At 41.8% G+C, this 24,112-nt stretch overlaps 1 protein-coding gene across 2 annotated transcripts in view; it reads right to left on the bottom strand.

Moving 5' to 3' along the window:
• Positions 1–24,112, bottom strand: part of LOC108239371 (RAS guanyl-releasing protein 2) — a 76,284-nt gene that overhangs the window by 24,310 nt on the left and 27,862 nt on the right. Inside the window, exons 2-11 of one of the 2 annotated variants that reach the window (XM_017422047.3) lie at positions 23,045–23,175; positions 22,836–22,938; positions 22,116–22,169; positions 20,405–20,536; positions 19,891–20,041; positions 17,995–18,168; positions 9,782–9,898; positions 7,864–8,145; positions 1,990–2,064; positions 398–517 (exon numbers count right to left, since the gene is read on the bottom strand). In XM_017422047.3, coding sequence (XP_017277536.1) covers positions 398–517; positions 1,990–2,064; positions 7,864–8,145; positions 9,782–9,898; positions 17,995–18,168; positions 19,891–20,041; positions 20,405–20,536; positions 22,116–22,169; positions 22,836–22,938; positions 23,045–23,114 — 1,278 coding nt within the window. In that variant the 5' untranslated portion in view covers positions 23,115–23,175. Of the gene's footprint in view, positions 1–397; positions 521–1,989; positions 2,065–7,863; positions 8,146–9,781; positions 9,899–17,994; positions 18,169–19,890; positions 20,042–20,404; positions 20,537–22,115; positions 22,170–22,835; positions 22,939–23,044; positions 23,176–24,112 lie in introns of both variants that reach the window. The other variant, XM_017422046.3, reaches the window with a different exon arrangement.

Genomic DNA, 24,112 nt, shown 5'->3' with positions numbered 1-24,112 from the left:
AAGGGGACCACCACCCCGGTCTGCCAATCCAGAGGAACTGTCCCCGATGTCCACGCGATATTGCAGAGTCGCGTTAACCAACACAACCCCACAACATCCAGAGCCTTAAGGAACTCCGGACGAATCTCATCCACCCCCGGAGCCTTGCCAGGGCATAATTTCATTTTGGAGAAATTTACAATCTGAAGCCATTTATTGTTAAACCATCCCTGCTGGTTTTAAAGGATGTAAAAAGCTGGTGTGTTTTCTGACTGGCCCTCTCAGCTACATCAACGTGTGAGATCCTAACTGCCCTCAATATGTTTGCAAACACAAGGGTCCTTCAGTAGAGGATGAGAGCAGATATCGACTGAGCCCAATTAGTCCTGAGAGGAGAGAAGGTGCTGAGGAAACTCACCTCCACCATCTTCTCGATGTGTTTCTTGATGATGGTCGGGTCGGCATTGGGCTTCACTGACACGGCCCACTCGTCAATCATGGGGGGCTTGGGTTCAGGTGGGGGGGCCGGGCTGGAGTTCTGCTGCATAAAGAAGAAATTAAATATTGTGAGATTATTATAAAGACAAGAGAGGCTTAAAAATGAAATTATTAATATGACAGAATGAAAACAAACATTTTAAACCTCTTTATACAGTATATTGTATAATATGACAGCTGCAGTATTTCCCTAAAAAAACTATTTTTCAAAAAAAGGTTTGTAAGCTCTGTAAAATGCATGTTGTTTCCTCATGACCTACAAGTATAAAAAAAAACTTTTTAGAGATATGATGGCAGAGTCTGGAGTTGGAATATAAAGTTTACAATTTTATACTTTTTTTTTTTAAGAAAATGAAGATGGTCAGTCAAGACACAAAATTTTCCTTCTTTTGTACTTGTATCTGTTTTATTAAAGGTAAAATTAAACAAACAATTTTTTTATTTTTGTTTTATTTTCAAAAACTGCCCTTTCTCCGAAAATGGGATTTGTATTTAACCTTGAAATAGTTTTAAGGGTTCATTTTGTATGCAGTAAGTCAGTGATATTACAAATCCAGACTCTGGTCCAGATCCAGATTTAGACAGAATGACAAGTCAATTTGAACCCCCCAAAAAAAAACCAATAATAATATAAATGCATTCCACTGAAATGTATTGGAACGAGGCAATGAAGTATGTTTACTACAGTTATAATGGTGGTGTGGCTTCTTTAAGAGTGTGTGATGGGAGAGAGGGTGAACGAGGTGAGCGTGGGTGGGAGTGCTCTTTATCCATATGCTCAGTGTGGTAAGACCGATTTTGTGACATGGACAGGGGGAAATTAGTTGTAAAAGATTTCCTTTTTAGCAGTAAATGTACTGTGTCGGCTGCAGTAACAGAATGAACGCCATGACTCTTCAAGCTACAACCTGCCTGAGTCCGTTTTCCCTCTGCTGTGAAGAAAAGACGGTTAGCCCCAAAGCAGGTTGAAGCAATATGTTATCTAAATGTGCAAAAACAAAAGAAACGTAGACTCAGAATATTAAGTTTGTAAAAGATGAGCGGTCCAAGTAATATGCATTAATTTTGTCCTCACAGTGTCTGCTCTGCAGTAAATGTAGTGAAAATCTCACATTGTGATTGTTTCTAAATGAACATGTAAGTGAGTTACTCCATCTGACGGTATCTTTTCTTCCGAAGATCAGACAGACTCCTGTTCTTCTGCCTTTCCAGCTGAAAGGAGAACTGCAGAGAGCGCTGCGCGTCTGAAGCGCCAGAAAAAACGGCAACTCTGTTCTCTCGACCCCACGAGTCGGGCGACAGCATAATCTCACCTTAAGGGGAACTTTAGGTGGAATTCATACATCAGAGACTGCTCCACAATCAGCTCAACCACCGAGTTTGTGTGGTATGTGACGTTCATCATGTGAACGCGTGCATGAGAGTCCGCCAGAGTGCTTCTGTGGTCAGACGCAGCCCAAACACCCATTCAAACCAGGAGGTGTGGGGTGTTTTTATCAGCGTTCTGCTTACCGCGGTCTTACGAGGTTCCCTCTGCAGAGACATCTGATAGATCTCCTCCTCAGTGTGGTACTGGTCCAGAGAAACCTGCAAGGAAAAGTCCCGTGTGAGTGGAACCAGCTACAAGATCGCCATGAGAAATTAAACATGAGCCTCAGAAAAGCATCATTTCCAAATTTTATCTCTGGTTAAAAATCAGTACCTCCTTGTGCGTGTTAGCCTTCAAAATATTTATTATTTAATGATATATTTAGTAGTTGTTGGCTGTTTCTCCAAGTCTGCCTCTTTGTGTGGCTCTGTTATTGTGGAGGGTCTCACTCAGTGGCTGTGAGACTTCGGCCTCCACGACGGTGTAATCTAATACTGCATCTTTCAGCAGAGCCAGCAGATGCGTGCTTTCATTCATCATCTGTCACGTGACGCCACCTGAACCAGATTCATTAGCAGACAAATGTCGGATGGAGATGAAAGCTCAGGAAGTTTGTTTGGTGAAAACCAATTAATGGAAACTTTAAAAGAGCCACAAAAAAAAAAAAACAGAATCAGAGTGTCAGCATGGGAACCTTTTGCACTCTAGACATTTCAACGGCAGCTTGAACTTACACCTCGTTTTTCCCACACATGGACCGACAGACTGACCTTGCCATGGAACAGTCGCTTAGTCTCGAAAAGTCTAAACAACTTCGTCTAAACATGCTGAACGTACATTTGACCTTCACATGTTCTCTTCTCTGCTCATGGCTCAGGACTGAAAGGCTCGTCTCGGTCGTATAATAATCCTTGCTAAAATCTAAACCTCTCTGAAATCTGATCATTAAGGTTGGTTGTTTTCATCGATTCAGGAAATGTTTACCTTTTAGCGTTGATAGATAACCAATATCAATCAGTCTTTCATGCACTCACCCTCTCTTCGCCCACTGGATCAGTTTCAGTTGTGTTTTGATAATGTTATTGATTATATAACCTCAATTTCAAAACAGTTGGGAAATTGTGAAAAATGTAAATAAAATCAGAATCTAATGGTTTGCAAACCTCATCAACCCATTTTTATTCAGAATGGAGATTGGAAACATATCGAGTGTTTAAACTAAGGATTTGGATCATTTTATGAAAACAGATTTTGAATTTCATGGAAGCAACACATTTCAAAAAATGTCGGGACTGCGGCTGCAAAAGGCTGTAAAAGTAAGTGGTACAAACAGCTGAAAGAACATTTTGTAACTAATTAGATTATTTGGCAAATCAGTAAGTAAGAGGACCAGGTATAAAAAGAGCATTTTAAAGAGGCTGAAGGTAAAAATGGGCAGAGGTTTATCAGTCTGAGAAAAACTGTCTCAAAGAATAATGTTCCTCAGTGGAAAATCAGGAGGGCTTTAAATATCCCATCATCTACAGTTCATAATATAATCTAAGATTTGAAGAATGTGCAGAAATCTCTGAGGTCAAAGGTCAAGGGTGAAAGTCATTATTGGATGCTGTGATCTTCGGGCCCTCGGGGGCCACTGCAGTAAAAACAGGTGTGATTCTGTTCTGGACATCACTGCATGGACTCAGGAACACTTCCACAGATCACTGTCTGTAAACACAGCTCACCCTGACATCCACTGATGCTGCTTAAAGCTCTATCAGGCAGAGAAGAAGCCAGGTGTGAACACCATCCAGAAACTCTGCTGTCTTCTCTGGACCAAAGCTCAGTTAAGATGGACTGAGGGGAAGAGGAGAACTGATCTGGGGTCAGAAGAATCAAAATCTGAAATTCTTTGTAAACCTGTATACTAAATAGGAGCGGGACCATCCAGCCTGTTATCAGCCCTCAGTTCAAAAGCCTGCCTCTCTGATGGTATGGGCGTGTATTAGTGCATCTAGCATGGCACCATCAGTGTAGAAAAGGTTTTAGAACAACATATGCCTCTATCCAGATGGTGTATTTTTCAGGGAAGGCCTTGCATATTTCAGCAAGACAATGTCAGTTTTATTTATAAATCACGTTTTAAAACAACAAGGTGCTGAAGGAATGGACAAGTGTCTTGTGGTGGAATGTCAGACTTTGCTTCGGCAGTCTGGCATAACTGATAAATACTTGTTTTGACAACAATGGATACTTGCTTCTCAAATTTGAAAGAACTGTCTAAAAACACTCCAAGATTCCTGACAGTGGAGAAACAAGGAGGAGCAAAAGTGTATCAGGTAACTCAGTGAGAGGAGTTCGATTTCCAAATCCAATGATTTCAGCATTGCCTTCAATCAGGATCAAACTTTTCTGAGTCACCCAGCGTTTGACATCTTGTAGACAGTTAAACAGAGGCTGCAGAGGGGCAGAGAGAACAATAAAAAACGAGACAATGGTAAACCACATACTGCATCCATTACAGTCGGGAAACAAACACGAGCCTCCTCGGTTCTGGACTGTTGCTCAAAGAAGAGGGGATGTTTCACAGTGAGAGTACCTGAACTTTACCTTTAATCTCCTTCCAAATACGCCTCAGTTCGGTCTGATTATACAGCTCCATTCCTGTTCATTTCCTTCAAGAAATCTCAAATTTATTCTCATTTTATTTTATTTAACCCCTAAAACCATGTCTTAAACCTTCAAATTACCAGTCAGACTTATCCTGTTTAAATCATTTCTTTTGGATACTTATTAATAAAACACAATTAATCTACTATGAATTCAGAAGTTCTCATCGTCTCAGTGTTCATAACCGCTCCAATCCTTTTACAACATGTTCTTGGGTTTTATATCACATTCGCATAATCAGTACTCATGGTTCATCATCTAATTTCACATTTTGTTTTGTATTATTTGTTTGGTGCGTAAGAAATTTAAATTCTGAACCTGGTTGTTTTGGAGCATAATTTTACGGTTGACTGGTAATTAATTTGAGTCAGTGATGACTAAATGTTATTTCCTGAAAAATGACTGTTTTCAGTACTTCGTAAATTATTCAAATCTGGTGACTTCAACTTGTGCAAAGTGTTAAATGCTTAAATGCACTGCCACTGACCCCACAGGTAAAAGCGATTATAATCTATGTCTATTTTTACTGCTCAGAGGCTTATCACAGTAGGAATAGTTCAGCAGAGCCCTCTTCATTGTCTGCACACCTCTGCTCTCTAACCTCACTTTGGCAACAGGTGCAACAGCAGGATCTGTTTTTTATTTTTTATTTTTGTGCCAGTTAACGAATTAAAGCTGACTGCCGCCTAGAAGTATCCTCTGCTGGTTCCTTTGTTGTTTTCTTCTTCGCTCTTTGCAAATGTGCTTCCTGTGTTTTACTGAGCCAAAGTGGCCCAACAGGAAGGACAAAAGGTCCTTCTACCTGTTTAGCCAAATGATTTAGGGTTGTGTATTCTAGGTCAGGGCAAAGGTTAATGTTGAATTGTTATATGCACTCAGGATCAGAAACACCGGACGCGGGTTCATCTGAAAAGTTTGGACTTAAATAAAGACCAAGCCTTTCTGGAAAGGATGCGTACCGCCTTTCATGCCAGAGTTTCAAGACCGAGATCGTTGTACGTTAAGAAGTTACAGTTGTAGCGATTTTGGTCAAACTGTGAAGATAATATAGCAAATTTTGTGCTGAATGATGTCAATTAGCTGTTGCGGCCATCTTGAATTGGACTGATTCCAAAAATTAATCACTTGTAGATGTATATCCAATGATTACCTATTGCAAGTTTCATCAAAATCCTCCCAGTGGTTCTTGACATATTTTGCTAACAGACAAACGAGGTTGACTCCAACTGTTAATGCTAAAATTTTAAGCAAAGATCTTCCAGAAAGAGTAGCGCTTAGAGTATGTGTTCTGGATGACTCTTAGCTATAACCACAAAATGTTTTAGCACATTATCTTTAAAATTCATTGAATTATACACATGTGTGTGTTTTAGAAAGTGAGTTGTGTGGCAGCCATCTTGAATTTGGGTTGACTCCAAAGGTTTATCAGTTATAGTTGCCCATCCACTGGTTATGTTTTGAGAGTTTTGATAAAATCTACCCACTGTTTCATGGGATATTTTGCTAACAGACAGAGTTCACTCCAAATAGTAATAATTTAAAAAAAAGTTGCTGTGCAATCTGTACGTGCTCAGAATATGTTGGGGATCAGTTTTTGCTACCACCATACTACATTTTCGGTTGATATCTGTACAGTTGGCTGAGTTATAACTTTTTTGTGTGTTTTCTAAGATTGATTGGCATGGCAGCCATCTTAAATCAGGTTGACCCCAAAAGTTAACCAGTTGTTGGTGCACATCCAATAATTACCTACTGCAGGGTCTATTAAAATCTGTCCAGTGGTTCATGAGATATTTTGCTAACGGGAAAACATACAAACAAAAATGGGCGAAAACTTTATGACCCGATTTAAAACGGATAAAACCTGCAGGTTAACTTTGTGTGGCTTCTTTTTTTTTCTTTTTTGTAGCACAGGCATGTCGTTTCGTCAAAAATTCAAGGGATCAATGGACTTCTCTTCTCAATCTTATCGCTTCAAGCCAAGCAGTACTCCAGCTAGATCCAATCCAGTAGGCGTCGGCGTAAGATAATTGAGTATCGACTCTGTCGGGTAAACTTTTCCTGGCCGCTTTAACCCCTGAGGGGACTTGTTTTTTTTCTTGTTGCTACATAAACAAAGTGGATTCCAGCAGCTATCTCCCATCGCCACCGGCAGGCAGACTGAGTAATTGATCTCTGGGGATTGTTTAAGCTGCCCTTCTCAGATTCAGGAAACATCTGCTCAAAGTAATTAAACACAAACACACGAGTTGTGAAAGGGGCTCAAACAGCATCCCTGCTTTCATGCTATAAAAAAAAAAGAAAAAAGGAGGCAGGAAGACTATCAGAATTCAGACTCAGACAATAAACCCTCAAACTTCGTCCAACATTCAGGTTTCCAAACCCTCCACAAACATCTTAAGATTACCTGGAAGATTTGTGCTTTTTGCACAACATATGTTCAGTTTTCAGATAATTAGATTTCATTTATTACTGGACCTATGGGGATTTTTTTTTGTTTGGTCGGTTTTTTTGGCTATCATACAGACACGTTTTGTTTGTACCCTTTTGGTAAAGAAAGGAAAACCCACAAAGATCACTGAAATCACTTAAAACTGACAAAAGTAATAAATAAAAAAACACCAAAAATGAACCAACTAAAACTCAGTCGTTGCTTTAGAGTTTTGGTTCAACAGAACTCCTCATGAACAAACTGCTCCAGCTGTCTCCGGTCTGAAGGGTTCCTCCTCCAGATGTTTCTCTCTTGAGTCTTGAGATTTCATTGGACCCTGATCAGATTCAGGACCCCCGGTGTCAGATGCAGCAGAGCAGAACCAGAACAGAACCGAGCCTCCTCCATGTTCCTCAGTTCTTCATGTTCATGTACTCTCAGTTGAATATGTCCACTGGTTCATGAGATATTTTGCTAACACTATCCCATTCAGCAATAGGCAATAATTATATTAGTCCAATGTTATAGCATAACTAGTTATGTTTTACTTTTACAAAATGAAGAACTCGGGGTTGTTTGGTTACTCCATCTAGATTCTTTGCAACTGAAGGCCTACTGTTTGGGCTCAATTTCTTCCCTGGCCTGAGTCTGTGCGCAGATTTGTCCCAGCTGGTTCCAACAGTGTGTCAGAGATCCCAGCCGGAGAAAGTGTGTGTCTGAAACAAACGGCCTGTCTCTTTGGCTGCTTCATCCTCAAAATGTCTCCCCTCACATGTGATCGAGCGCTCGCAAACTCTGCAGCACTTTTCAATGAACGTCAGATTCGTTCAGGACCTGATTTTGCTCACGTTAGATCTCTTCAGATTGATGAGCGCTGGTCTTTGCACACACGCGCACACACACACACACACACACTGTGTCTGGCGTTGGCACTCACTGTGAGCAAGTTGAGCAGGTCCGTGTTCGCGTCCACGCTCGGAGGCGTGTTCTGGATGTGCGCCAGCTCCTGAAGGATGGCGTACAGCTGCTGAGTTTTCGCCAGGTTCACGCGTGTCTTCTCCTTGTCGGCCCAGTCCGGCAGCGCCACGTGCACGGCGATCAGGTCCTTCAGGTGCACGCCGAGAATGGGGAACCTGAAGCCCGAGCACTCGGAGAAGCGCTTGCGGTACTGACTGTAGTTTCCACATGACGTCACCAGCTCGATTAGGTTGTTAAAGACCTGTAAGAAAAGAGGGAGGGGGAATTAAACTGGAGAAAATGGGGGAATGCTGAGAGCTGAACAACTGAAGAAGCTAAAACTGAGCTGGTAAGGTTAAAACAAGCAGAACAGAAGCTAAATAAGTGTAGGAGTGGCTAAAATGAACAAAACAGAGGCTAAAATGAGCAGAACATAATGTGAAAAAGAAAAGAAAAGAAGCTAGAGGCTAGCAAAACAGATGCTAAAGATCAAAGAAGCAGAAGAGTAAAGCTAAAAGCAGCCAAACAGCAGCTACAAAAACAAAATAAGCAGATCATTAGCTAAAAGCTAACAGTAGCAGAATAGTAGCTGCAAGCTAAAAGTGGCAAAACTGTAGCTAAAAGCTACAAGTAGCATAAAGCTAGGTTTGAACTAGAGTGCGTTGATCACCACGCGAGGGTGTTCGCGCCAACAGTGTTGCAATCGCGCTGTCCCCGCCCCCTGCGCAAAGGACCCGCACAGTGTTGTGTCGCGTAGTCGTGCACCACCCAATTTATGTAACTTAGCATGGACAGCGCTCTATTTGAAACGGGTGACTTCAGTGCTCTAGCGGAGCTGGTTCGCCTGTATCAGCATTTATATGATCCCTCCGTGAGAGATCACACAGATGATCAAATGGCTCAAAACTCATGGAAGATGATAAAAAGGAGTGTTTATAGAAATATTAGTCCTATGATGGGCAAATCACAACTAATAATACATTACAGCTAACTGTCCTTATAATTAAATTTATGTACTCAACATTTCATTCGAAGCAGATAAATCAATGAAGGTCAAACTGAATGCTTTCAGTTTAAACATCCTCTCTGCATCACAGCCATAAACACAACAGTTCTTCCTTCTGAATACATGCAGCCATATTTGGTGTGTGACAACAGTCTGCTCTCTTTTTTTTAAACCACATTTCCACTGGTTATGTAGTGTACTGCCCCCTGTCTTTTAGGAGAATACTGCATCGACGTAAGCGCCAAGTATAAAGGCCTACACCGCTCGCTCAGGTCCGCATGCCGTGAGAATTTAAACTGAATAATATCTTTGGAGGAACTGAAGAGATCTCAACGTATTTCTATTGGGAATTTTATTTTAAATAATATTAAATATTCCAAAAAGTACAAAAGTTACAGAGACCAAAAGTCAAAGCACATGTAGTCGAGCTGAATGTTTGTATATATATATATATATATATATATATATATATATATATAAGCACGTGTACAAAAGTAGTTTGGTTGCAAAAGGTGTGTGGAAGAAACTAGAAGACAAAGGCTGCCTCTTGAAAGATTTGGTAAAAAAAAAGAAATATAAAATGTCCAGTGAAACTTTGCTCCAGATGGACTTACATAACCGAAGAGACTCTGCAACTCCCCCCCAACTGTTGCACTCAAGTTTCTAGTCAAATTCCTAGTTTTAAAAAGACACTGTGTAGGAGTAACGGGCAAAGATAAGCATCTCGGCAGCTCTCACAGAGGAGAGGAGGGCCGCCGAAACAAGATTCAATATCACATGTCAGCCGAGTGGATCGACACACGGCCAGACATTGCATTCGTGTGGCGGCGTCTGACCGCAGGCCCTAAAAATAGATGAGCGATGGCTGGGAGGACGGCAGCGGCGGCTGCACCTTGTTGGTCTCGGCGCTGATGTGACTCTGGGTGTCTTTGAGGCGGGAGATGGAGCTGTTGCTGAGGCCGCCCACCACCGCCATCAGCGTGTTGAAGTTCTGCAACTGCAGCAGCTTCTGTCAACAGAAAGGGCAGAAAGCAGATGGAGTTCAGAATAAAAAAATACAAACTGTGGAAATATATACCGGAAGCAAGATGACCTAAAAAAGATTTTAGAAAAGGGAGCAGTTTGAGAGACATTACAAGAATTTGAGATGTAGAAATGATGTGCTAATGCTCAAAAGGCTAAAGACGGATACTTTTTTAAATTAAAAGCCTAGCCTTCCTTACACAAATCTCACAAGATGGCTTAACTCTCAGAGCACATGTTGAGGATGACATTCAGCTACTACCACACCAAATTTCAGCTCAATGCTGGTAAATTTGACTAAGTTATAGCCACTTATGTGTTTGCTAAAGTCAATTAGCTCTGGAGGCCATCTTAAGTTGGGTTGCCTCCAAAATTTATTCAGTTGTAGATACACAACCAATGATTAAGTTTTGAGAGTTTCATTAAAATCCATCAAGTGGTCCATGTAATATTTTGCTAACAGACAGACAGTGTTGACTTTAAGAGTTAATAGCAATGTTTTACACAACGATGTTGCACAATGTGTAGTGTCAGGAGTATGTGTTGAGAATTACTCTCAGCTATGACCACACCAAATTTTAACTCAGTATCTGTAAGACTGACTGAGTTATACTTATTTTAAGGTTTGCAAATGTTGCTTAGCCGTGGTTGCCATCTTGAATTAGGTTGACTCCAAAAGTTAATCAGTTGTAGATGTCAATCCAATGTTTAATTTCTGAGAATTTCCTTAAAATCCATCTAGTGGTTCACAAGATATGTTGCTAACAGACAGACAAATGAGCACACACACACACAGACACAGTCAAAAGCCTTTTCACCCCTTCCCCTTTGACGAAAAGTAAGAGATACGTGCACAATAACCTAATTGTATCTATTTGTATTGTATCTAAGTTGGTCTAACTCCTAATGAATAGCTCTCCGCAGGGTTCCACGCTGCCCTTCAGCCTGCTGGCATCTCGCTGAAAATCAATGGGGTCTCTGCTGCATGGGAGGGCTGCCACGGGGGATCATTTGATCCAGCTCAAACACCCTCGGGAATCAATCTGCAGAGCAGTGCGGAGGGCAGCCCATCGTTTGCAGAGCACAGGATTTATCTGTATCACACCAGCGAACAGCCGTCAATGAGGCCCCGCTTCATTGTCGGGTCCTCCCAGCAGGGCGAGGAAACAAAAATGTAACGACGTGTGATGGGCGGGGAGGCGGCTGACGCGGATTATTTATGAAAAAGGCTAAAGGAACATTCGCGGAGACCGCAAAGTGAGATGGATTGGATTTAAGCTTTTTTTTTTTTTTTTTTTGTGACGGAGAGCAGCCTTTTGGAATCATAGCGCCGGTTTACAGTCAAGAAAAAAAACAGGAGGCATTTATAATGTTCCCCCCACCCCCACCACCCCACTCCCACCCACCCTCATCCCTGAGGAAGCTGTTACGGGACACAAGCAGCACACGCTGAGGGATGCTTTAGAAATGTCAAGTGCTTTCAGGACTGCCTTATGTGCTGCCTCTGAATACATTTAAAACAAGCTTGAACATTTTTTTGTTGTTCTTGTTGTTGTTTGTCCCTGCATGTGAACGCGCGGAACTACAACCCTTTTAAAAGGAAAAAAGGTAATGGGATAAAGGCAGCATACCCTCTGTCAAGTCTAAGGTTTCGCACATCAGGACGTAACACGGAGTACAGAACTATTAACTGTTAAAATGAGCGCTGATCGACTGCTGACATCTGCTGAAGAAGCTGAAACTGAGTTGGTGAAGTTAAAAGAAGCCGAACACTAGCTTAAAAAAATGCTCTGTCTGCCACTGTGATGGATGCTGGTTCTTGTTTTGAGGAAATTGTTGTGGTCAGATCTTAGATCCTGTAGCTTTGAGGCAATTATCATCGTGTGACGCCTCCTCCTCTCATATGCTTCTCCAGTATTGCTCAGCCTCTGCTCTGAGTGGATCTACTCTCATATCATTCCCCTGCCATTGAGCGTACACTTTGGATGGTGCCGTGGAGAATACCCTGTTTATTCTTCTGGCTTCTGCTTCTTCAGTGTTCATCCTGAGGCCAGGAGGCGTTGTTTAGCAGTCTCTGGAGCCTCAGGTATTTATGGTCAAGTTGCCGTATCAGGTTGCAAGACTTCCAGAACGATGTCATTTGAACAGATGTCATGTTTGGAGAAAAACCTTATACCGACTGTCAGGCACAGTGGTGGAGGGTTGATGATTTGGGCTCCTTGCAGTAACTGAGCCAGCCATGAACTCCTCTGAATACCAACATATTCTAGAGTCAAAATGGCAACCTGTCTGGCAGATGAAGCATGGACCCAACTGGGTCATGATGCAACAGGACAATGATCCCAAACACAACAGCTGATCTACAACAGAACGGCTCAAAAAGGACAGAATCCAGGTGCTGCAATGGTCCAGTCAAAGGCCAGACCTCAACCTGACTGAAATGCTCTGGTGGGACCTTCAGAGAGCTGAGCAGAAACATATATCTGTAAACCTCAAAGAACTAAAGCAACATTGTCAAGCAGAGTGGGACAAAATTCCTCCACAACCATGTTAGAGACTTATAAAATAATACAGAAAACTACGGATGAAGGCGGTTCTACAAGCTGCTGAATCATGGGGGTGGATTTAGTTTTTTTTACACACAGCTTTTCCATTTTGGTTTTGTTTAATAAATACGGACGTAGTGGGATCTGTTGCATGCTTGTGCACACTTGCGAGGTTAGATTTGAATAATTTTAGAACCAGGTGAACACCAGAACATATTCGCTGCATCCTGATATGTAAAACTTTAGAACTGATAGAGGGTGTGCTGTTTTTATTTACCATGTGAGAGGTTCCTTCACAGACATCAGCCAAAATCCTCCCTTGTTGTTTCATTTCACACCCAAAAAACAGTAACTGCAAACACAATTAGGCGTGACCGTGGGTTTTGAGTCATTTTAGGAACCACGAGCTCAAACCAAGTGTAGCCAAGTGCAGCAGAGTACAGTTTCAAAGCCACAAACAACAAATACCAGTCTGTGTGAAGGACTCAGCAGCAGGTGTCATTGGCTAAAGGCTAAATAAACCAAGAGTTCCTCCAATGTGCTGTTAAAGCTGCAGCATGTGAAATAAAGACTTTCAAGTGGAGAAAGTAATTTAACAATTAGAAACGGGAACAGAAAGTACAAACTTTGCATACCAAAGTTCAAAAGGAACAAGTCGGTGAAAATCCCAAGAGAACAGAACCCTCCCATGTCAGTATCTGTGTGAAAATGTCTTCAGGCACAGCAGAAGTTTAAAATACGCAGACCTGAATGATAGGAGAGCCGATTAGAGATTAAAGGTAGGTTGTTTGAACTAGAAAGCAGGAATGACCCTTTTCCCTTTCAGTAAAGCCCACATCAAGACAACACAGTTGTGTTGGTGGAACGTTTCTGGCACTAAAATACAAGAAACCTGGTGTTTAATCCCTGCTAAGGAACTAGTGGAATTAGTTAGAGAAGATCAATCCAAGTATGAAATGATCTCAGTATATATCAACCTGATCTGATAAGCTCCACAATCAACACCTCTAAGTAGTGCGGGCTACCACCGAGCAAGATATACCATGAAGACCAAGGAACTCTCCACACGGGTCAGGGACAAGATTGTGGAGACGGTACAGATCAGGGTTGAGTACTAAAAAAAAAAGAGAATATATCCCGAACCTTGAACATCCCAGAGAGCTTCATTAAATCCATTATTAGGAAATGGAAAGATGCTGCCAAAGCAACGCACTTGCCAAGAGAGGCGTCATCCACCAACAACTCGCAAAGCGGGTAAGGAGGGCGTTTAATCAGAGACGCAAGCCAAGAGGCCAAAGATAACCCTGATGGGGCTGGGCAGCTCTTCTGCAGAGATGGGAGGATCTGTCCATAGGCCCACTAGAAGCTGCACAGAGCTGAGCGTCATGGAGGAGTGGCCAGACCTCACAAACGTAAAGAAGCTGGAGCAGTTCGGGCTTGAATGGACAAACATTCCAGTCGTTAGATGTGCCGGGTCTGTAGAGTGCATCCCAAGGGAGATAAATGACTGCCAAAATGTTGGGGTAATAGTTAGAAAACAAGGCTCAGGAGAAAGGAGAGTACACAAAGCAGAACTGACACAAACAAACCAGGAATCAGGACAAGAAACTCTTCAAACCCCAACTAAATCACTTGGTTCGAATTAGGTAAAGATGGTGCATGAGGCGCACTGAAATACTCTTCTTCTCAACAAGGACGCCATAAAATGTTCCATTTTCCCTGTTGTCTGGATGACATCTTTTCCATCCAATTATTCACACAATGCACACAAGGTCGCATTTAATTAAATTACAAATCATAACAGGAGCTCGCACAACAGCCTATGGAGGTAGTTTCACCTTGGGCTGTTGTGCGAGCAGACCCCCGGTCTGGAAATCTAAAACCGATCATTAAAATATTATTAACAGCGAGGATCTCGTGATGGAAAATACAAAACGTGCCTTACGTAACCTCACTGTGGCACGTCTGTACGTTCTAACACAAAAGCGCAGGTAAACATTGTAGCGACTTTAATAGCATTTGAGGGGTTCTATTAGGACGTGGCACCAAGGACGAGCTGAGATGCTGCTCTGACAACAGGAAGTCAGAGGACTGTCAACGTTAATCCTGAGGAGAAGAGTCTGTCAAACAGAGGGGGAGATGTTTCACTCAAACCTGCAAACAATGTGTTGCCACCAGGTAAGATTCTGGTGGCAACACTTCTGCATTTTTCTACGGGAGGTCGACAACGAAGGGGCAGCGAAACGTCCAGCGGGTTGCATGAATCACTAAAATGGCACATTAAAAAAAAGGTAGAAGCAGACCTTCCAAAGCGTGCCTCTGTGTTTGTGTTCCAAACTAAAGCAAGCATTTCTTTATTTTCACTCGTTTCTGACAGATACAGAAACTAAAAAGGGTGATAGATTCAGGCAATACGACACGGAGGAGGAGGAGAGGTTCTGCTTGTAGGCGACGCTGGGAATATCAGAATATCTCTGGTGTAATGCAAAAGTGATGGTGGTGGAAAACGAACCGTATTCAAGGTTGGATAAAATTAAAATAAGAAAATAAAACTCAGGGACGAGCCATTGAATGAAGGTTTCCTGAATCCAGTCTGGAAAACATGAGTTTAATCCGGACCGGTGTTGTGTTGTGTTCCCCCGTTGAGATGTTTTACCACATGTAGATTTCCTCCAATCGGGCTGTTCCCCCCCCCTGATGAAATGTACAAATTTTGGCACCGAAGAATAAAAACCTGTAAAAACATGTGCGTCAGTAGGCAAGGAGTCAGCTGCACTTATCTGACAAATATGATCTTAGGATCAGGAAGCAGTTTTTAATGGTGATAACCAGGCAGCCAGATGAGTTTCCCCTTATATGACAGACAAAACAGAGATTAAAAAGACAAAATCAAAATATTTTCTTTAGGTATTTTTGGGGGGAAAATACCATGGCTTAAAACAACTGAGGCTAAGGGGAAAACAAAGTGAAGCTGGCTGGGAAACACTTTGAAACACCAGGTTCATGAGGTAACAGCTTATCAGCGGCGGGCAAAACAAATCAGACTGTCTTAAAATAACTCCAATCTTAAAAATGTCACTGCGGTTTATGCAAAAGCTGTTTTATAAACCTTTACATCCCTGTCAGTTTCCTATTATACAGTTAAACCAGCTGAAATGTGATTGAATTCCTGCAGGAAGTGCTCCAGTTGGCTGCAGGAACAACAGCTAGCTTCTGCTGCTATCAGCACTAACGAATAATCGCCAAAATCTACGTTAAAAGTGTGTAAAGTGAAACTCATGGTGGCGTAAAGGTTAGAAAATAGTGTTCACGTGATACGTTTGAAAGTTAGAAACACCACAATGATCTTTACTGTCCGCTGTGACGGGAAAAGGGACTCTAGCCATCATCGAACTGTTTCTGGGTTCCGTTAAAAAGATGTGAACTGATTGGTTCAAACGTCGTTTTCCATCGGACGTGGAGCTGGACAGAGAGAAGAAATTCGGCTTCTGGCGTGAGGACAACAAAGTGTTCCTAGGGGTTGTTACCGGTCAGCACCAGCGTCCGTCCCCTCTGCTCCACAGCTTCCTATGGCTCCGGAACAAAACACCAGAACACGTCAAGAGGGAATCATTGCACGGCTGAGCGGAGCACTTAAACAGAGGTCTGCTGGGACGCCGTCAGAAGAGCGCAGACGTATTCTGACTGGGAGAGGTGAAGGAAACCCGCCGAGACCCGGCGGAATAAATCAAGGAGCGACTGAGCTCTGTTCTGCAGACAGAGGGGAGATCAAATAGAACGCGACGACGGGAGTAAACGGAGGCTCTTTCAGAGCGATGAAAACAATCCTGGAGCGGACTCGCAGTGAGTAACGAGGACGCCTTCCCACAGCACTGCAGCCTATTAAGATGAAAATACATCTGCGCTCTCTCTGCTTGGCTGCGGCGCCGCCTTCGCGCTGGAGATGAGCGGATCGTCGCATGCAGGGGAAACTCAGCCCATCTGGCGGACCAAAGCAAATGATAACATCAAGCTAAAATGAAGCCAGTTACAGCGAGGCCCGGGATGCCATTTGGAGGCACGTTTCTTCAGCAGAACAATGACAGTCTCCAGACACAAATCAGGCAGCTCTGTATGGGAATTCGGGGGTACAGATCGGATATGTTGGGATAAGATTTAGCGGAATTATTCACCATAACATAACCACTAATTATGGCTGAGATGTAAAAAGTCTGACAGGACAAGAAGACTTGTTTTTGTTTGCATGCCATGTTAGCAAAATATCTGATGAACCACTGGACAGATTTTAATGAAACCTGCAGAACATAATCAGTGGATATACATCTACAACTAATTACATTTTGAAGTTAACCCAATTCAAAATGGCCACCACAGCTAAGCTACATTAGCAAACAGAAAAGTAAGCATAATTCAGTCAATTTTACAGATATTGAGTTCAAGTTTAGTGTGGCAGTAGGTGAGAGTCATTCATGACAGATAGTCCTAGCACTACACGTTGTGCACGATCTGTCTGTCTGTTAGCAAAATATCTTATCAACCACTGGATGGATTTTAATGAAGCTTGCAGAAAGTCATCATTGGATGGACATCTACAACTGATTCACTTTTGGAGTCAACCCAATTCAAGATGGCCACCATGGCCACTGACCTTACAAAACCCAAACATATCTGTAGCTCAATCAATTTAACAGATACTGAGATCAAATTTGATACAGCTGCAGCTGAGACTCATTAACACATACTCTGAAAGGAATATTAGGCCTTTAATTTTAAAGTGGATTCTGTAGGAGTAGTTAGGAGTAGTCAGTGTCTTACCTGCAGTAAAGAGCAGTCAAAGCAATTTCAGGTTAAAGAATCAGAGAGAAGTTCTCATTATAGTCAAACTGACAAGAAGGAATTTCCTTCCAGCATCTAAAACAACTCAAAACCTTAAAAACCTCATAGTGCTTCAAGTGAATGCTTAATTCACAACTTGTACCACTTTTGTGTCAGATGGGTGCACACAATAAAAACTGCCCATGTAGAAACATTAAGATCTGGGAATGGAATGCAGTCCGTTGCAACACATTACTTGAACAACACTTGTTTTGCAACATGACGTACCCAGCCAGAGTAGCTAGATGATGCAAAAGAGATGTGGTGTAAAAATCCACAACACAGCATTCCCTTGAACCACAACAATACGTTTGAGGTTTTGAATCGCTTTTAAATGGTGGGGGTTCAAATAGGTCCTCCTCTGAATGTACATTCAGAAACCCACTGCAAAAAACCTGAACGATTCCTTTAAATAGTTCCTGAAACTAAATGCCTTTTCTTTCCTTTTCTTATAATTGGCACAACCTGATGGGAAACTGTGGGCCTAATGGTGAGAGTATAAGTCCTCCAAGCTCCGTAATGATTTTTTTTTTCTTGGTTTTTAACAATTCCCTCTCTTTTTCTCCAGCCTCAGGCTATCCCCCGTCACTCAGTCAGTCACGGTCGGGGTCATGCAGCCCCTGCAGCCCCTGTAGGCCCCTAACCGGCCGAGCAGACAGACCTGTGCCACTCTGATGAAATGGGAGACGACGGCGGCTCTCTGCGGGGCGGTGGGCTTGCTGAGCACCATAAGCTGGATCCACTGGGAGACGCTGTTAAAGAGGGTGATGAAGCGCTCCAGGATGGGGTTGTCCACCGTGCAGCCGTGCATCACGAAACTATGATAGTCCTGAAACTGAAAAAATGAAAAAAAAAATAAAAAAATTACAACTTACTGGAAGTTTTATACATTTAAATCACTATTTCCATGTATGAAATAACACAATATGATGAAATTGAATACTCCAATATTCTATGATTTGTGTAATAAACTGAAGATGTTTCAGTAAAAATGTAATTTGTATGATTATATATTAAAAACGAAACTTTAAAGTTTGCTGGCGCAGCTACAACTTAAAGTCCCAACATGCCTCGCCTTTTGTCTCTAAAGCCCAACAGTAACTTGAGACTTCCTTTTGTAGTAATCTAAGCGGACAAAATGCTGATGTTTTGATGTAGAAGCTGTAGAAAGCTGTAGAAGAAGTAAAAAGCTGCTGCCAGCAGCTCATTAGGGTCACCATTAAACTGGCTGCCTGTGAAGTTCAGAATTCATTTTAGGATCCTTATTTTCCCCGCTATCTTATTTAAAAAAAAAAAAAAAAATTCCTGGTCCCTTATAATCCCACAGGAACTTTCAGCTTCCTGCTTTACTTGTTGTTCCAAGAATCTTTAAAACAAGGCAGGGAGGGAGAGCTGTTAGTTTTCAGCCCCGCTTCGATTTTACCACTTCGGTTCTTAGTTTTAAAATATTGTTTTATTCTTACGCCTTTTTCTTTTTGCTTTGTAAAGCGCTGCTGGTTTCACTCGTTAACCACACACCTGTGCCTGCCACTCCCTGACAGCACTTTTAACAAGACAGGCAGATAAAAAAGTAGAAAGAAAGGCTCAGGGAGACGGTCGCTGTACAAAAACTCAAAGTCATATCCTGAACTGCGGGCAGCAGAAGTGTCTGGTTTGTCACACATGTACAGTGTTTAATGTAGTACACATGACAAGTTCACTTCTGAGCTCAGATACAATGGAAGTCAATGGGAGTTTGTGAACTCGGAACTCTGGAATGGATAGCAGCAAGACAGTGGGTGAAAGAAGACAAAAATACTTATTTTATGATGTATAAACTGTACAAGAAGTGTAGAATTGTGGAAATAAGAAGCGTTTGCAAAGATTTTAAAGTAGTTGGAATGTGACAATCAGGCACACTGTAAGTTGAACACATCCTGGTAGAATTTCCAAAAATTATAAAACAGAGACTGCTACTGTGTAAAAACCATAAAAGATATCAAATTGCCAGTTCAGTCACGTAAAGTCCAACTTTCCGTGACCCGTTTAAACTTTGAATGACCTTTTCATTTTGAAATACATGGTGAGTCATGAGCCCATAGCTCAGCCGTCCATGACTCAGCAAAGTCCATCGTTGTGCATGTGTTTTTTGGTATTGTTTAGCAAATTTCATTTCTGCCATACAACACACAGCTAGAAAAAAGCCCTAGCAGACTACACCCAATTAAGTTGCACACTTTTGTGTATTTCTTTTGTAGAATTTGAAGTCTGAATATGGATGAAAAGAAGCACAATGGTTGGAGAAATGACAAAGATCTCCTTCTGACATAACTGGACTAAATGATCTAAAAGGAAAAACAACTAACTTGCTCGCATTAAACGTGCTTTTGCCATCCAAAATAGCACTTAAATGGGAAAATAGTGAATGCTGCCCAGTGAAAATGGATATTAATCCCTATTGCTTAGCAACAACAGTGGACTTGTGGCATGTAACCACCAAAGAATTCAAAGTATTCAAGAGATATAAACAACACCAGATTGGACGCACAGCTTCAGTGCAGGCTGTGCTCAAACTGACCAGGATCTTGCAGAAGGATTTGTACTCCAAGAAGGTCAGATGTTCGGCCAGCTCACAGGAATCGAGGTGGTCGAACAGCAGGGACATTTTCCTCTTTTTGGACATGGAAGGGACACGCTGAGTCACCTGCCGTTTCCATTTATACGACGGCCTGTGAGGAATGACAAGACAAAAGTTTATCTTTATAGGTCTCTCTCAAACATCACCATAAAAGTCATGAGGATCGGCTTTATAGTCGTTGCAAAACTGATCCAACTTGCCCATTAAAATGTCTTCAAATGACCTTTTAGTGTGGAGGTAAGCTCAGGAAAACATTTTCCTGAAGAAAAGTCTGCTATGCAAACCCATCACGTATCGAAAAGTGAGGCTGAGATCACACTTAAATGTTGTTTTCTTTAAGGACTCATGACGCAACTGACTAACGTCAATCAACCGGCGATAAGACAAAACGCTGCCACCCGCAGAGACCCATGTTGGGTCGTGTTGTCCAGAGCACGCAGCGTTAAGCACTCACACACTGTCCAGGTCAATGAGCTGACTCTGGCGCTCGTTGCCCTCGGTGGTCAGGAGGTCTTTATAGTCTTTGATCTGCTCCGACAGCTCTGGGTTGAGATTGAACTCAGCGGGAAACTCCGAAATCCAGTACCTGTAAGAAAGATCAAAGGGGGAAAGGCAGACGGATGACGACACGCTGACGGACATAAAGGAAGACGTTTAGGCGTGTGCTCTGGTTTGCTTTACTTTACAAATACCAAGTTTAAAAGTTTTTCTTATGAAAAACAAGTATCGATAACCATTTCTCTGCAATGACCTTTGAAGAGGTCATGTCACTTCGACTTATCGGAAGCTTTCTAGTCTCAGCCAGTTCCTGTGTTCTGTGCACTATAAGCCAACGGCAAATGTTTTGGCCCTATTCCTGAGAACTTATCCTGAGAACTTATCCGACGAACGCTTACAGTAATAGTCCAAATCCACTAGTTGTCAATAGTTAGTAGATTACCAGCCGGGACATCAGTCATAAAACATAGAGTATTGAGAGTACTCGGACTGTGTGTTGGGGAAGCCTCTCGGCCACACCAGACCTCAACTCAACCTCTGCAAAAACCACAGAGTTACAGCCACGTTTGTGTTTGCTGAGGTTGATCGCCATCCTGAATTGAGCCGACTCCAAAGGAAAGAGGCAGAAGTCTTCATCCAGCCAAACAAGTGTCAGTTCAGTATTGGTTTTCAGGCTTATAAAAAAAAAACTCTCTTTCATAAATGACATGCCAGTGTTAAAGAACACTACATTCACTAATATTAAACCGCTACACTTTTGTTTTCTCAACCGAACAATGTCTGTGTTCCTACGTTAATGTACGTGAGCGGAGCCTAGACAGACGGCTGAAGCTGCTGAATGGATCGGACCACCTGATCAGTCCTAAAGTTTACTCAGCTCCCGGTGGACTGATACGTTCAACAGCACCATAAGCATACATATACTTGTGTAGTAATATAGCCATCGTTTTTTGAGGAAGAGTTGTTTTATAAGCTTGAAAAAAGATTTTAAAAACTGGCCTTAGTTTGGTTAGGCATTAGTCTAGCCTGGACAAAGATTTCTGCCTCGTCCTCCACACTCTGCGCTCTATGACTGATGTCACGGCTGATAAGATACTAACTTTTCATAACTATTAGACAGACTGGACTATCCATTTAAAGCTACACACGTCTTGAGGCTTTAGCTTCCTTTCTATCAACTACTGATGATAGCAAAATGTGACAAAAAATACAAGTTGGATGTCCCAGGCTCACTGTATTTTCTTTTCTAGATTCTTCCCTAGAAAAGTATTTCATTCTTTCCACAGAAATTTGGCATTATTGGCAGTATTTCTCAAGTGATTCATGTCCTCAGTAAAGAACAGGCAGTCTGTCGCAGTGTAGCAAAGGAACCCCCCACACCTTACAAAACCAGGATTCAGATTCAGAAGGCAGATCTGAATCACAGGCCTCACAAAGGGAGGACCTTTAGGTAAAATGCCTGATTTTCGAAGTTAGAAACCTTCATATACCTAGCAGTTTTATGTGTGAGACTTTTCAGCAAATACAATGTTACCAATTCCTGCCTGAACTGCAGTTAATGTCAAACATCTCAGGGAGCAACACCTAAAAAGAAGACCAATTAAAGAAGGAGAAGAAATAGATGAAGTGATGACAGTTAGAGACATCAGACAGACAGAGTTCATTACTTGAGAAGGTGGCATATTCTTGTCCGACGCTCAGTGCAGCTCTCCTCTTGAGATCTTGTTCCGAATGTTAAGGTGCAACAAGTTTTCAAAAAGCAGCTTCCCATCCACCTTGTAAGTCTCTTGAAATGTGCGAAATCCTCCTAATTTAATTTCACTTAAAAAGATTCGGATGGTTTGGCTTTATTATTTAAAGCCAGACCATGGAAAAACCAAGCTTTAACCATATAACTCTGTGTGCTTTTAGCCAAACATCCCCCCCAAACAAAAATATTCTTTGAAGGAATACATTCTGCCCACCACCTTTGAAGACTGCTACAATACGATTATCTTTTGTTGAAAAAGGATATAATTTTGTTCAAACCTTGGAAAAAAAACGTTATGTGTGATCTCACACAATATTGCCAGAGCTCACTCAATCTGTTAGCTTTCAGAGTATGTGTTTGTGTATGTAAATGACTCTCTTATACCCTTATTTGTATTTGACAGGTTGTTTGGCTGTAGCAGCAGTCTCGAATGAGGTGGACTCCAAATGCTAATCGGTTGTAGATGTGCAGTGATTACTTTCTGAGAGTTTCATTAAATGCAATCCAGTGTTTCATGGGACATTTTCAGAAACAGACAAACAAACAGACGCAGGCAAAAACATTATCGCGCGCATTTCACTTTGTGGCTTAAGGCAAAAAAAACGAACATGCAGAAGAAAGCAGAGACAAAGGATACTTGAGCACAAGCTTCTTAGCCATCTCAGTGGATGGGATGTACCAGGGGTGCATCATGAGGAACATGCGAACCAAGGAAGCGTCCTTCAAGGCGCCCTTCTCGTCTTTAAACAGAACATTTCACAACATTCGTCATAATTTAGTCAGAATATTAACTCACACTGCTCCTCAGGCCAACATTGGTTCTTATGAATAAGTTGAGCGACAAACCAAAGGCTTGGATGCACGCTTCCACCAGCTCGTCCACCGTGGCCGACTGCTCCGACAATATGGACTCCATCGTTCCCTCCTCCGTCTTTGCCTCGTTGTCCTCCAATGTGGTCTGACTCTCGTGGCACTCCCTGGACACACAAAAAAAGACCAAAATTAAGGAACATAAAGCAAATTGGTGAATAAATTTCAAAATAAGGACGGGAAAAATCAAACTCATAGGAATCATGTTGAGAAAACTTGCATGGTGATTTATTTTGATACAAGCTGGTAAATTAGTGGCTTTCACGACAGATTAAAAAATAAAATCTAATGAAATCTAATTAAAGAACTGGTGAAGCTTGTTTCCTTAAGAAAACAGGTTAATTCATGTCTTCATATTGACTTAAAAAACTACATTTCTCAGGAAAACTGAAAACCTTTTTGAGAACACAATCAAACAAATGGTTACTGGTCGAGACAATTCAACTAGTTTTGTTGAAACAAAATGAATTATCTAGTTACCTGAAGATAATGAAGCCTGTTTCCCCAAGAAAATGGGGTGTTTAGTTCAAATCAGAAAAACAAAGGTTTTCGTGAAAACTAGAAATTATCTTTAAATTATTTGAAAACCACAATTCTTCTTCTCGGGGTAATGTAGATCGTGTTGTCAAGATAACCAGTTCTTTATCTCATTATCTGGAAATATTGGAGCTTGTTTTGTTGAAATAATATGTCCTCCTGTTTTCTCAGGACTGTGTTTTGTTTTGTCATGATAAGTTAATTATCTCATTACGTCAAGATTTTCTTGAGACAAAGAGTGTTTAGAATGTTATTTCTGGTTCATGGAGCTTGTTTTCTCCAGAATCTGTTTTAATTTGTTTAATTATTTATTATTTATTGTTAATAATTTAAGTATTTTTTGAAGTAATGTGGAAGGCAAAGCCTCTCCCTGGGCTGCCACCTTATCGTGGTGGAGGGGTTTGAGTGTCCCAATGATCCTAGGAGCTATGCTGTCAGGGGCTTCATGCCCCTAGTAGGGTCACCCAAGGCAGACAGGTCCTAGGTGAGGGGCCAGACGAAGTGCAG

This window comes from Kryptolebias marmoratus, linkage group LG7, assembly GCF_001649575.2.
Source record: "Kryptolebias marmoratus isolate JLee-2015 linkage group LG7, ASM164957v2, whole genome shotgun sequence".
Lineage (NCBI taxonomy): Eukaryota > Metazoa > Chordata > Actinopteri > Cyprinodontiformes > Rivulidae > Kryptolebias > Kryptolebias marmoratus.
Note: the sequence above shows the minus strand (reverse complement) of the source record. Positions and strands in the feature narration are given on the sequence as shown.